This window comes from Corvus brachyrhynchos, unplaced genomic scaffold (assembly GCF_000691975.1).
Source record: "Corvus brachyrhynchos isolate BGI_N302 unplaced genomic scaffold, ASM69197v1 scaffold59, whole genome shotgun sequence".
Classification (NCBI taxonomy): Eukaryota; Metazoa; Chordata; class Aves; order Passeriformes; family Corvidae; genus Corvus; species Corvus brachyrhynchos.
In genome coordinates this window covers 3835154-3848025 of record NW_008246054.1, presented here as the reverse complement: position 1 = coordinate 3848025, position 12872 = coordinate 3835154, and the positions used below count along the sequence as shown (strand labels likewise).

Sequence of the window (12872 nt, the reverse complement as noted above, 5' to 3'; positions counted from 1 at the left end):
GTCTGTGGTGCCGAAAAAATCCCCCAGTGTGGCCAGGGGCAGCGGGAGGGGGCTGCCCTGCCTGCAAAAACTGGGCAGGGAAGTTTGGTTGGGAATCTTGCTGAGAGGAAAGTGGAGGGAAGAGAAACGTGCTGGACCGTTGTGTGGCATTTTAAGGAGACTCCTGATGCATTAATGTGTTTTTTCTCTCATTAGTGCTGGGTTAGGCAGCTTCGCACCCTTGCAGGAGGTACCGCTTTACTGATTCCTGTGGCTGTGTCTGCCCTAACTCCACCCTGCACTTCCTGTTACTGCTCAGAAGAGCAGGAGACCTTCTTTGTACGCTCTAAAAGGATGTTCATTGGGGCTGGGATAGCTGGAGAGATGCTGAGAGATACCAATATAGGCGCTTCAGTTACTCCATCTCCCCTTTTTTCCAGGCTGATGGACAAGGCTGGGTTCTCACAGTGCATTTGCACCATGTCCCATGGCTGTGGAGCCCCAGGGCTGTGTAGGACACGGCTGGTGACTGCCCTTTGCCCCTGCAGACCTGATTTATCCCTCTCACAGGGCACAGGCACATCAGAACTGGAGGGTGATGGAGGACAAGAGTTCTCCCTTGGTCTCACCACAGGGCTCCTGCCCCTACAACTGCTCCTGAATTTCCAGGGGAAACTTTGGTTTCTTTGGCAATTCCAGGAAGGAGTCTGCTCCCAATGAGCTTGTGGTGCCTCAGGATGGAGCAACAGCACTCTCTGAAGTGGGGTGGTGTCACTGTGGCCTGAGGGCTTCAAAGTGGGCACGAGGAAAACCTCAGCCCCACCATCTGCATTGACCTGGCTCGGTTCAACACTCGAACATGCATGGGGGAATGACAGTGGGAGGGTGAGGAGGGAAGAGCAGCGTGTGGAAAAAAACCCAAAGCCATCTCTCAAAATCCCGTGGTGATAAGGCCTTTTCTGGAGTGCCCCATGCAGCTGGCAGCAGAAACCAGGCTCTTATATTTGGGTTTGGCTGGTTTTTCACTTTCTGCAGCCAAAAGGATCTGGATAAAGTTTGCCTGGAAGATTAGCTGGCACAGAGCCTGACTAGACATCTCTGGAAGCCTCCCCTCCAGCAGGAGTAGGTCCTAATTCCCTTCTCTGCCAGTCCCGCTGTAGGCAAGTGGGGGAGAATGTCCCCCTGGAGGGGACAGTTCCACCAGCCCTCTCCCCTCTGGCACATCAGATCCCTGCTCCCACTGCAGTGGGGATGCTGGGGAGTGTGCAGATGAGATCCCAGGGGATCTTTGTCACCTAGGATGACAGGGAGGTCATGCTGAACAGCCTGAGGGATGGGACTGGGAGCACGGAGCATGGGCACCCACAACCCTTCCCTAGGGACACATCCTTCATGTGTCTGTCCTGGTGCTGGAACTGGGCTGGGAAATGGGGTGCATGGGAGTCCCACAAGCAGGGCTGGCCTCCCCCAGTGCCAGCTCCAGGGCAGATGTGCCCCAGCAGCTGCACACTGCTCTGGCACCAGCTGTGCTGTCCGGCCACATCTGAGCTGCCAGCTCCAGGGCACAGCTGGCAGGGGATGGAGGCTGGGGAAGAGATGCTGTGCAATGCCATCCCCACAGGGTCTGTGGGCACCCCATGCTGACCCAGACACAAAGCAAAGTTTGGGTTTTGTGCCCGGGGAGGCCTGGCAGAGGCGGGGGAGGCTGCGCTGGTAGCAGATGCTGATGCCTCCAGAGCGGAAAGCCCAGTCCCTCCCTTCTCATTCCTTTTTTCCTATTTTCTGTCTTTTTTTTCTTCCCCCCCCCCGGCTGATCTTAAAAAAGCCCAGGCAGTTTGGGCTTCGTGAAACCCAAATGCCTTTTGCAGCATCAAGCCCGGATCCCATAAGTAATATCCCAGCACTGGAGAGTAAGACAGTATATGAAGTAGACGGGGAGCTATAAAGACACTTTAAAAGGGGCAATAAAAGTTTTGGGTTTCATATCGTCTTACCAAAGAAGAGAATAACAGAGAAGCAGGAAATTTCAGTAGCAGACATGACAAAGGTCACAGCACTCAGACTGCACCTTAGACGAAAACACCTACTCTTATGAAAACAGCCAGAATTTTTGGCAGGGGCTCAAGAGCTCTTACAGGCAAAGCTCTCGGCAGCGCTAAAAGGTTACGAGAGACTGTTTTGTCTACGTTGCTGTAGATGTTTATAATATTTCCCTGCATTGGTGTTGCAGGGGATATCCTGCCTGGGGTAGTGGATCCAGCCCTGCACCTTCCTCTGGTGTCGGGGTGCCGGGTGCTGCCATCAGCTCGGGGCTGATGCCAGCACAGGGAACCTGTGGGTGTGCCCAGGTGTGTGTCAGTCTCAAGGCTGGGTGCTGGTCCTGCACTGGGGTGCCAAGGGATGGATGGTTGGCACAGCTGGAGCAGTGTCCTGGGGCATCAGCAGGGAGAAGGAGGGGACAAAGCAAACCTTGCTTGAGATTTTGCTGTGTGCAAGACAATTTCAGGAGTTTTTTTGCAGCTGGATACGTGGCAGGTGGGAGCAGGAGGTTTTATCTACTCAGCTGCTCCTCAGGTAATGTGCCCTCCTTGTTTGCATGGGGTTTGCCAACCTTTGGTCCCTCTTGCTCAGTGCCAGTTGGGTGCCGTGGTCAGCCAGTGCCCTCCTCCCAGCACTGGACCCTCACCAGGCTCTCACCATACCCACGCTGCCCGTGTCCCCAGGGCTTGCTGCAGGGCTGTGCCGATCACTGCAGCCCAGGAGGGACCAAACAGTCCCAAAATGAGCTGGTGGGGCAATGGAGTCTCTGATCAGTGGCTGCAGCAAGCGATGGAGGCTGCTGGCATTGCTGGTCAGGCTCCTGGGAAGGGTCAGCGTTGAGAATTTACATTTGGGATGACAAACACCCAGGAAGAGCCAGTGTGGCCACGGGAGGCCCATGGGGGTGGCCCCTTGGGAAGCAGCTGTGGACTCTCAGAGGCATCTCTTGCAGGCAGCGCTGAGCTGCCTCTTGCACTCTGAATCAGAGCACTCGGGCCTGTTTTTTGGGGCCACCCTGAGCAGCCCTCACACGGCAAAGCACTCCAGTAGCGTGCAAGCAACGAGGACAGCCTTGCACGCAAACCCTGAGAGCATCTTGTAAACATCCCGGGGCCTGGATGCTGGGAAGGAACGGAGCTGTGTTGGTTTAGGTGCTGGGAAACCCTTTGAAAGCTCTTTGCTTGCTCTGCCTCTGTGTGCAGCTGCATCAGCTGTGCCACCGCTTGCCAGTGACTCTTGGATGCTTGGGGGTTCATAATTCATTTATATTTTTGTTGGAAGCTCAGTCAGTTTTGGTTGTTGCCCCGTCGCAGGAAGTTGCTCTGATGAATGACTGGGGTGGATTTCTCTTCCAGAGGAACCCAGGCTTAATGTGGGCTTTCTGTGGACATCTCTGTATATCAATACTGCTCTAATTGTCCATGACATATAGTCTTGGCCTTTTTCCCAGACAGTCTAAATAAATCATACACTTCTGCTATAGTAAATAGTCTGTTAGAGGAGATGTTATAGGCTTACAGCCCTCCCCCCTCCCTCCAGGAGCTTCTTTTCTCTGCCTCTCATTTTCCATGTACTTTCCATACCAGTGAGGCACCTGCTGCCTGCGCCTGCAGGTCTGCAAGGACAAAGTGCCCAGTGTTGCAGCTCCCTCCAGGTTTGAGGGGCTGTGGTGGCCGTGCCCAGAGCCCTGCTTTGGACTTGGCATCTGCCCTCGACTGAGCCAAGTGGAGCTGGAAAGTTTCCTGCCCCGCTTAAGAAATGCTGGCATCGCACACTGGCAAAGTCTTTGTTAGTATTATTTACATCAAGAGAATGCATAAATAAAATAGTTAATATCTCACAAAAAATACAGGTTCTGTTAATTGGGCGTTGCAAACGAAGCTTTGTGTGCTCAGGCTGGGCAAACCTGCACAGAGGGGACAACTTGGGTCCTGCCAGGTCAGTGCAAGGGACAGCCCAGGAGGTGACATGGCCTGGGAGTGCAGGGGTCTCCTGGGGCAGGGGACAGGTCACAGTCCAGCTGAGTGCTCCTCCTGGGAGAATACGGATGTGTACCAAACTGGAAGTGCAAACCCTGCCGGGGCTGACGGTGGAAAGGTGAATCACAGGATGGGTAGGAAGGGACCTTAAAGCCCATCTCGTTTCAACTCCCTCACCATGGGCAGGGACACCTTCCACTAGACCCCGGTTAGTCAGAAAACTTCCCGGGGGAGAAAACCCCAGAGTGCACACCGAGCCGGTGGGAAAAGATGCTGATGTGCACAGGAAAACCCAGCAGGCAGGCATTTTCCTTTTGGCTGCAGGAAAATCACCCCAGGAGCAGGAACACGCGTGCCCGGCGTGCCCGGGGGCTCAGACGCAGCAGCAGAGCGTGGAGCAGTCGAGCCTGGCGGGGGTTCCGGCACTCCCGGCCTTCTTGTTCTCCTTGGGCAGCAGCAGCACGAGGGCCATGGCCAAGGCACAGTGGTAGAAGCTGTGCACGTAGGTGTAATCCCACTCCTGCAGGCAGGGAGAGCGCAGTGAGAAGCGGGAGCAGCGAGGCCGGGGGCTCGCGTGAGGTGCGCAACATTAAACTTCTACAAGTAGCCAAAAGGAAGGGAATAAAAAAGATTCCTGAACCTTCTGCCTCCCTTTGCTGTCAGAGAAGAAAGGATTTCCAATGAAAAAAAAAAAAACACCTAAAGCAAAGTGGATTTAACACGTTCTAATTTGCACATTTCCCAATTCTTGAATGAAGTGTTTCATTACCCCGCAAAGGACGCGGCGGCGAGGCCGGGGCGCGCGGGGAGGCGGCTTCTGCTAAGTGACATTTTTATGTTCTGCTAGAATTTGCAATTACTAAATGCTTTGAAAAATAATCCTTGGGGATGCCTGTGAGGTTGTATCTCGCAGCTCCCAAAGCACAGAGCAGCTGTAACGGCGGGGCTGAGCGCAGGCACAGCCGGCAGCTCTGTCAGGGGGTTATCGCCTGCCCGGCGGGACACACGGACCCTTCGGAGCAGGACGGGGGGACTGGCCAGCGGCAGGAGCAGAAGGATATAAACACAGGAATAAGTGCCCCTGGGAGCCACTGAGAGTCTTTTCTTTGGCGTGAGCCAGCTCTGGATCTGGCTGTGCCTGGGTCGGATCCAGTCCCTGCCGCGTCGCTGCGATGTGTCCTTAAGTCACCTGTGCCCAGTTTCCAAAAAACCCTGCTCGCACTTGACAAAGCCATTCTGAGGACCACGTGTGCCTGAGGAAAGCACATCCCATGTCCTTGTGAATCACTGAAGGGGGAAAAAGAAACCAAGCATCACTCTGCTGTGACACCTGCCCCGAACGGACCAGGGGCTGGCATGGGGACAAGCATGGAGGGACCATTGTGCTGCTGCCAGACCCCAGCATGCCAATCCTGGAGCCCCATGCCTGAGCTGGGGTTTGTCCAAGGCTGGATGCAGCCCAGTGATGTGGAGGGGGAAGTCTCCTCTCCTGGTGATGTCCCTTACACCTTGTAAAGCCGGGGAGGGTGAGTGTGCACACAGGTACCTCGAAGAAGAACCTCAGCATCAGTGCCAGCGCCCCAAAACAGAAGCCAGGACCGATCTGTTGGGTGTAGACGCTCCTGTCAGGGTAGAGCCCTTTTTTCTCCTTCATCTTCTGCAGCTGGGAGGAAGGAGAAGCACACCAAGTGTATTCACCTAGATTTAGCTGGCTGCTCCAGACTCATTCCTCATAATCATACTGGTTTTTTAATATTCAGTCCCAAAGCTAGCTCAGGGAGTGTGTGCCCTCACAAACCCAGTCTCTGGGAGAGCAGATCTCGGCATAGCATCTGCAGACTGGAGGCTGCAGGGTGCTCCCATGCCTTGGTCTCCTCCTTGCCCATCCCCTCCCCGTGGTAGCCACTTGCTTTTAGCTGCAGGCTTAGTGAGAGTTTATAATTGGGATTTGCACCACTGTATTTCCACGATGCTTGGCACCATCTTTCTGCAATTTTTATCCCATCACTCCTTGCCCACTCCTGCCAGTGGCTTCCCCACCCTCCTCCCAGCTGGGTCCACAGCACGTGCTGTGAGTGGGGCACAGATTGCTGCACTCTGCCCGACTGTCCCAGCTGGATTCAGGCAGACTGCAGACAGATTCCTCCCCACTTTATCACCGTGTTTTATCCACATCTTCCCCAGATCTGGGGCAGTTCACCAGATCCCTCTGCCTCTGAGTAGCTGTAAAAACTCCATAAATACGTTCCTCCTGATTAGAGCTGCAGGGACAGGAGGTGTAGTAGATTGCTCAGACCAATCAAATCTGGCATTTATCACCAAGGCTGCTGTCTGCCTGCCTTCTGCTCAGGTTAAAGGAGAAATGCTGTTCAATCACTGTGAGATCGAGAGCTGGATCTTGAGGAGGAAATCACTGGCACAGGTTGGACTCCTCCATGCAGGGCTCAGCCCTTTCCCCACCAGGAGCATCCCACAGAGGCCCGTCCCAGTGCCCTGCCCCACGTACCCATTTGACAGTGATCACCAGCACGGCCGTCCCGATGGGGCCCGAGTAGACGCCGTAGCCCCAGCGGTCATGGTAGATCCTCACGGCGATGGTGAGGACGCCGAACATGACGAATGTCGATCTCTTGGGCTCGTCAAACTCTGCCAGGGCTGAGGGACCGAGCACAGGGAGCATCAGCTCATACCCCCCTTTTCCAGCTGCCCCCCTAAAGCCTTCCTGGGATCTGCCCTGGGGACCCTCAGCGTTCCATCCGTGTCTGGTTTCCCTTCTCATGTCACGTTGCTGGGGAAACTGAGGCACATGGGGCAAAGTGAACCCTCCTGAGCCATCTGAGTGGTGGGTCCAGGAGCTGATTTTAGGGGTTTATTTCAGTGTTGCACAGGGAAGCTTAAAGGAGATTCCCTACCTAGACAAGCTGTGGCTGCCCCTGGATCCCTGGAAGAGTTCCAGGCCAGGTTGGACTGGGCTTGGAGCAACCTGGGGTAGCAGAAGGTGTCCCTGCCCATGGCAGGGGGTGGAACAACATGATCTTTAAAGTCCCTTCCAACTTTAAAGCACTCTATGATTCTATGATTTCCCTTTTCCCTGACCCAGAATTTAGAGGTGACTGCAAAGACCCTCATGCCCAACGAGCCCCCAGTCATTTCCTGGGTTCATCCTGCATCTCCAGCCTTCCCAAACTTGCCAGGTCACTCTGGCACAGGCTCCATCAACCCAGTGCAGTGGGACTCCCCTGCTGGTGCAATGGGGTCCCGGCCGCGCCGGCACCTGCCCGGGGTTTGCAAGCTGGAAGTTGCCAGTGTGAGTAAATTATTAGAGGCTTTTGTTTAGCACAGAATGGGGTAATAACTGATAAAAGTTATGGATCCCAGTGGGCTCCATGCTTTTCCAGCTTGCACAGCTGTGTTATGGCTGTCCTGGATTTGCATTCCGGGAAGTTTGCCCGAGGGTCTGCGTCCGCACATGTGCGCTCGGGCTTTACAAGCCACAGCGAGAGGCTTCCCTGGGCTTCAGTCACCACACCTTCCATGTCCTTGGATCGTGCTTTTATAGGGAGTTTGGCTAAGGGATAATGTCCGCATTTTAATCTCTGTTGTTTCCCAGCGGGTCAATATTTTAAACCTCGTAGTCCAGGATTTGTATTTTTTCGCGAGGTTTTTGAACGCAGTAATGAAGCAATCAAGTTGAATTTTGCTGCAAGGAGCCAAAGTGTCTGGATCAGCTCTGCCCTACCCTGACACCGCTGTTATCCACTGAAAATGCCCTTTGGAAATGATCTGCCTCGTTGCCTTTTCTAGCTGAGCAGAGAGAGCACTGAGGTGCCGTGAGCAGAGGGGGGTCCCCTTGGGACTCGCATTTTGAGGGGACAGAGCCATTTCTAAGGGCAGTATTTTCCCCACACATTTCTCCCTGCATGGAAAATTTATCCTACTGCATGCCCTGGAAGGGGGACGCTGCTGCATCCCCACAGGATGAGCCTGCCCAGCTGAGAGGTGTTACCCTGGCTTGTGCTGGGCTCTGAGGCTGCAGGAACCCCCATCCCAGCTGGAGGTCCTGCACCATCCTTGGAGCCCTGAGGGGCAGAGGGGAATTTTGTGGGCATTTTGGGGCTGTACATCAGAGTGCTGATCCCAGCTCATCATGGGGAGAAATGGGGACTCTGTCTGGAGTGGGCACTGGTTAGAAATGGTCCAAATTTTCAAGCAAAACTTTGCTGTTGGAATATCTCTCTCCCCTGAACCTGCTCTCTTCTCCCTCCAGCAATACTCACATCCTTCCAAAAGTCATGGTGACAAAATGGGAAAATGATAGGTTTGAACTTTTTGTCTTTCTTGTGTTTTTTTCCATTTTTGTTACATTCTGTTTCGGTGGCAAATAAGGAACAAAGTGAGGAAAAAGAGAGTGAAGTGAATGTGGGAAAAGGAAAACTGAATAACAGGGCAAGGGGTGGGATTTATAGTAAAAAGGAAGTGAAATAAATTTCTGCTTTTTCTGAACAGATCTATTATTCCCATCAGCCCAGCCCAGGCTTTTGATAAACCAGGAAGTTATATTTGTTTTGACTAAACACTTTGATTCCCATGCTACCAAGGGAAGTGGCAGATTCTGCATTTCTTAACGTGCCTAAGTGAGGCAAGACAAGCTGATGGGCCCAGTATGGGGAAGATGAGGAGAAATGGAAAATTCCCTGATATAAGAGGTTTCAAACTCAGTCATCTCATAGCCTTGTCCTGCCTTGAACTGCAGCACAAGGCTGCCAGAGTGTTCTTGTCATTTGAAGGAGATAATTCTGCTGTTGTAGGGACATGTGGAAGAGCTGGTGCAGGCAGAGGAACACCCAACCACCACCAACACCAGGTGCCACAGCTCCTTATCTCCAGGACCAAAACGTCCCCAGCCACCACTCAGGACAGTTCCATGTCTGGACCCCGCCAATTATAATGGCTTTCCAAGGTGTTAATGATACAAAACTGGATTAATCCATAGCACAGACTGACTTCCACAAAGGACAATTTCAGTGGCAGCTCGGGTGGAGCTCAGAGCGAGCAGCATTTCTGGGGACTGTGCCCACTGACTGTCCCACCAGCCATGCTGACAAATCCAGCCCTTTCTGCCAGCGCTGGAGCTTTCAGGAGCCACAACAGAGCAGTTCTTACCCATCAGGGACACCCAGATGGACAGGGCTGTTCCGTAGATGCTGAAGTACTCCAGGATGTCGTAGCGCATGAAGCACAGCACTGATAACCCGGGGCCGTCACAAACATGGTAAAACTATTTAAAAAGAAAAAAGTATTAGAAAACCAGTTTTTTACCCACATACCAGTAAGGTAAAGGCTCTTATCAACTGGTTTGAAATAGTGTAGCTGCTGAGAGAACAGCCAGCCAGGCCAGAACAGTGTCAGCCACACCAGGATCACTGATATGCAGTAATGAATATATTTGAGTGATAATGTCATCGTTCCCAGTTGCAAATTGCCCAAGAATCAGCATTCTTCTCTCTTAGTACAAACTAAGACAGACTTTAATTTGCCTCTTGGCCAGAATTTGCAATCTGATGACCAAGCTGCTTTGAGCCGGGCGCTGGGGGACGGCCTCTCCAGCCGAAGGAGGACTCTGGGGTTGTGGTTTTAATTGCGAAAGATTCTTGTAAAACAATTCAAAATGAGTGTCCTGATGAAATGTGTATGGATGCCAGGTCACTGTCCAGGCTAAACAGGGTTTATATGGCCAGACTCTGCATACTGGGGAATTCACTCATTAGTGCATTCCCTTAAAAACCACGGTTCCTGCCCATTAGCTCATTGATTAGGTTATTTGCAAAAAAACCCCATTGTCATGCAACATAAATGCAGACCACGCCAAGAGACATTTTCCAGTGCACTCAGAGGAATGCTCCCAGTGTTTGCCTGGCTCTCTCCTTTTCCTGCCAGCCCTCAGCCCTGCAGGTTTTGCAGTGGCAGCACCAGCGAGCTCTGCTGTTCCTGAAGAAGTCCCTTCTCCGCTTGGCAGGGCGCCCTTGGAACGCTGCTCGCTGTCCTGGCCCGGTGGGGATGCTGATATTATTTATAATGGGAATTGCTGCGAGCCCTCTGGCTCGCTGCAGCTTCTAGAAAAGATTGCACCACGGCCATAATTCTTTTCCCTTCTTGCGTTTGGGCTCGGGGAGTCTGGAGCCGGGGGGAAGAAAGGGTGGAAGACAAAGAGCGCGTTCCTGGCCGGCGTCGCGGCACTTGTCTGCCGTGGCCACGCGCTTTCACTGCTCTGCTCAGCTCTGCTGCGGGAGGAGGAGTGGGATGCTACAAGAAAGGCAACAGCAGCAGCTGCTGCCCTTCCTACCCCCTCCCCACCACGCTGGCAGCTGCCTCTCCTCCTTTCCCTTCCTTCCCTTCCCCACTTTGCTTCTTCAATCTCTTCGGAGAGGACCTGTTCCACCTCCTGTCGAAACACGTGCCAATTTTCCTATTGACTTCTCGGGGAGGCGGAGCAGACACAGACCCAGGGCAAAATGAAATTGTAGATGTCTGGCTTCCCTGGGGAGCTGGGCTGGGCGACTCAGGGATGTTTTTATATTAACTGGTCCTGTGGTTTTAATAGAACTGGCAGAATTTCTCCCCCTGCATCATGCTTTAATCAGCTCAAATGGTCAGGGATGTTCTCTGGATCCTTAATAGGAGAGCAACCTGGTTCTGAGCCCTGTGAAAGAGCTTTTCACACACAAAAGTTCCTCTATCTACTCCCTACCTCAGTTTCTCTGTACAAGGAATGTGCCAACCCTCACGAGATGCCTTGAGATGGATGGGGATTAGTGGGAAATGCAGTATCAGCTGGGTTCCTGAGCTGTTTCCCTCATATTCTTTAGCAGATCATTGCCATGTAGTCAAACAGGAGATTTTTTCCAGTGGGAATGCTGCTCTGGGTGCCCAGCTGGTGTCTGTATGGAGTGACTTAGCAGGCATACAAAGCCCAGGGCAGCACGTGGCTGGGAGCAGGAATAGGAATAGTTTGTATACGTACAGACATTTTTCCACTTGTTATTTCCACACAAAGGAAGGCCAGGGAATCACAGCCGGGTAGAACACACATTTCAACCCACAAAGGGTTAATAATTATTTTTCTTAATAGCTCAACAGCATGTTTTAGTCTCTCCTTTCCCAGCGCAGAAACTCCCCTGACTCCAGCATTGCTCCCATCCCCAGCTGGCAATTGCAAAATCAATAATTCGACTACTATGCGCTTTTGGCTAAAATGACAGAGGCAGAGCAAGAGATTCTGGAGGCAATTTAAAGCCCAAATTCAGCATGGCCACTTAACAGCTGTAAAACAAAGAGCAAAGCCAGCTCCAAAGCATTGCAAATCAGTCAAGGCTCTTTGCACCCAGACCTTCTCCCTAACCTCATGGTCATAAAACACCACTAAATCTCTGTAAGACCACACTGTAGGACATCCTAAACTGGAGAATCAGCTGCTTGGCACCACACACAGTGGGAAATAGCTGAAAAGGGATATTTTAGGGGTTGTACTGGCTGCTCTTGGGTGAATCAGCTTCCCAGTGGTACGGTGGGCATTTGGGGGGATAAAACATGCAGGGAGAGGGGAAATTGGGACCTGCTTACCGCCACGAAGAACATGGTGAAGAAGTAAACCATGGCTTCCATGTGGAAACGCCGCTTGGCCGCGATGCTGATGGTGGGGAGGAAGACCAAGGAGCTGAGGGTGGGCAGAAGGAGCTTGGCCACCAGCGAGCCCATGGGTGCCTCGTGGGCCGGCGGCTCCCGGGAGCAGGGTGTCTGTGAGCTGGGCAGGAATGGTGCAGAAAGCAGCCGTGGGGAGTGTGCTTTAACATTTAAATGCCCTGCTTTGCAGGAGGGCTGCGGGCAGGGAACAGCTGCCACCGCCACAGCCGCCGCCTTCGCTCCCGTCTCATCCCGAATTCTTGACGCAGCCGGCGGCTCCGGGCAGCAGATGCTTTGTGCCCCCAAAATGGTCCTGGGTGTTTCTAAAGGAGTAAAAGGGAAAGTTGTCCTTGCACACCTTGTGCTGGGTGTTGGAGTTGGATTCACGGTGGGTGAAGACTGTGGGTTTGCTCGCTCCTCATGGGGACATCCCACCCCTGCATCCCGCTGCCCCGGTGCCGAGCCTGGGTCCGGGCTGCTGAAGCAGTCCAGCAGGGAAAATCCATCCTCTTTCTTGAGGAAGTGGAGGGGCAGGCACTGATCTGTCCTCTCTGGTGGCCGGGGATAGGACCTGGGGCTGTCCTGTGCGGGGTCAGGAGCTGGACTCGATGATCCCTGAGGATTCTTTGCATTATTTTATTACTCTCTGCTCTGCACTTCCACGAAGGAAGAACTGGCATGGGGCAGGCACCAGGGTTTTTCGAAACAGTGGGATGTATCCTACTACCTTTATGTACTTGAGAGATACACACCAAGCTCCAAACCTGCCTTTTATTTCCCCACGGGGGCACACGAGGAGTGGGTGCAGACATCGAGGAGCTGGTGTGGTACAGCACCCAGCGCCTGCTGCCGGTGCCTACGTGCCCTCGGTGGAGTTCAGCGCAGTTAGATTTCCCAGCCGTGCCCTCAGCCTTTGCAGCCTGGCCACCTCCAGGAGTTCTGTCTGAAATTCAGGAGCCGAGCGTCTCCGGGCTGGAGGAATTTGAGCGGATTGTCGTGCGGCGCAGAAAAGCTGGAGGAAAGGAAACCAAAAGCCAAGCGGCGTTTGGGCTGCTAATCCACTCAGTGGTTCTCTCTTTTATTATGACTTTTTATTATATCGCTGCTGCTCCCCCCCTGCGTTAATATCTTTTCCTTGGAGCCTCGCAGGGATTCTCGGCATCCTTTCGGCACAGCTGTTCCCGGGACACCGGG

The 12872-nt window shown here is 53.2% G+C and overlaps 1 protein-coding gene across 1 annotated transcript; it reads right to left on the bottom strand.

Moving 5' to 3' along the window:
• Positions 1-3804: 3804 nt before the first annotated feature.
• Positions 3805-11826, bottom strand: TMEM8C (transmembrane protein 8C). Its single transcript, XM_008642176.2, has 5 exons — positions 11619-11826; positions 9162-9276; positions 6505-6653; positions 5545-5661; positions 3805-4518 (listed from the first exon to the last, which is right to left on the bottom strand). The coding sequence occupies exons 1-5, from the start codon at positions 11751-11753 to the stop codon at positions 4372-4374; spliced, it is 663 nt and encodes a 220-aa protein (XP_008640398.1). The 5' UTR covers positions 11754-11826; the 3' UTR covers positions 3805-4371.
• Between the last annotated feature and the right edge of the window lie 1046 nt (positions 11827-12872).

What these genes read in the sequence shown, in the direction of transcription:
- TMEM8C (XM_008642176.2), bottom strand. Translation starts at nt 11,753, where the DNA reads ATGGGCTCGCTGGTGGCCAAGCTCCTTCTGCCCACCCTCAGCTCCTTG. An exon ending in TGGTGATCACTGTCAAATGG is followed by an intron (nt 5,662 to 6,504) that starts GTACGTGGGGCA and finishes CCTTCCTCCCAG; the next exon opens with CTGCAGAAGATGAAGGAGAA. An exon ending in TGCTGAGGTTCTTCTTCGAG is followed by an intron (nt 4,519 to 5,544) that starts GTACCTGTGTGC and finishes CCCTGCCTGCAG; the next exon opens with GAGTGGGATTACACCTACGT.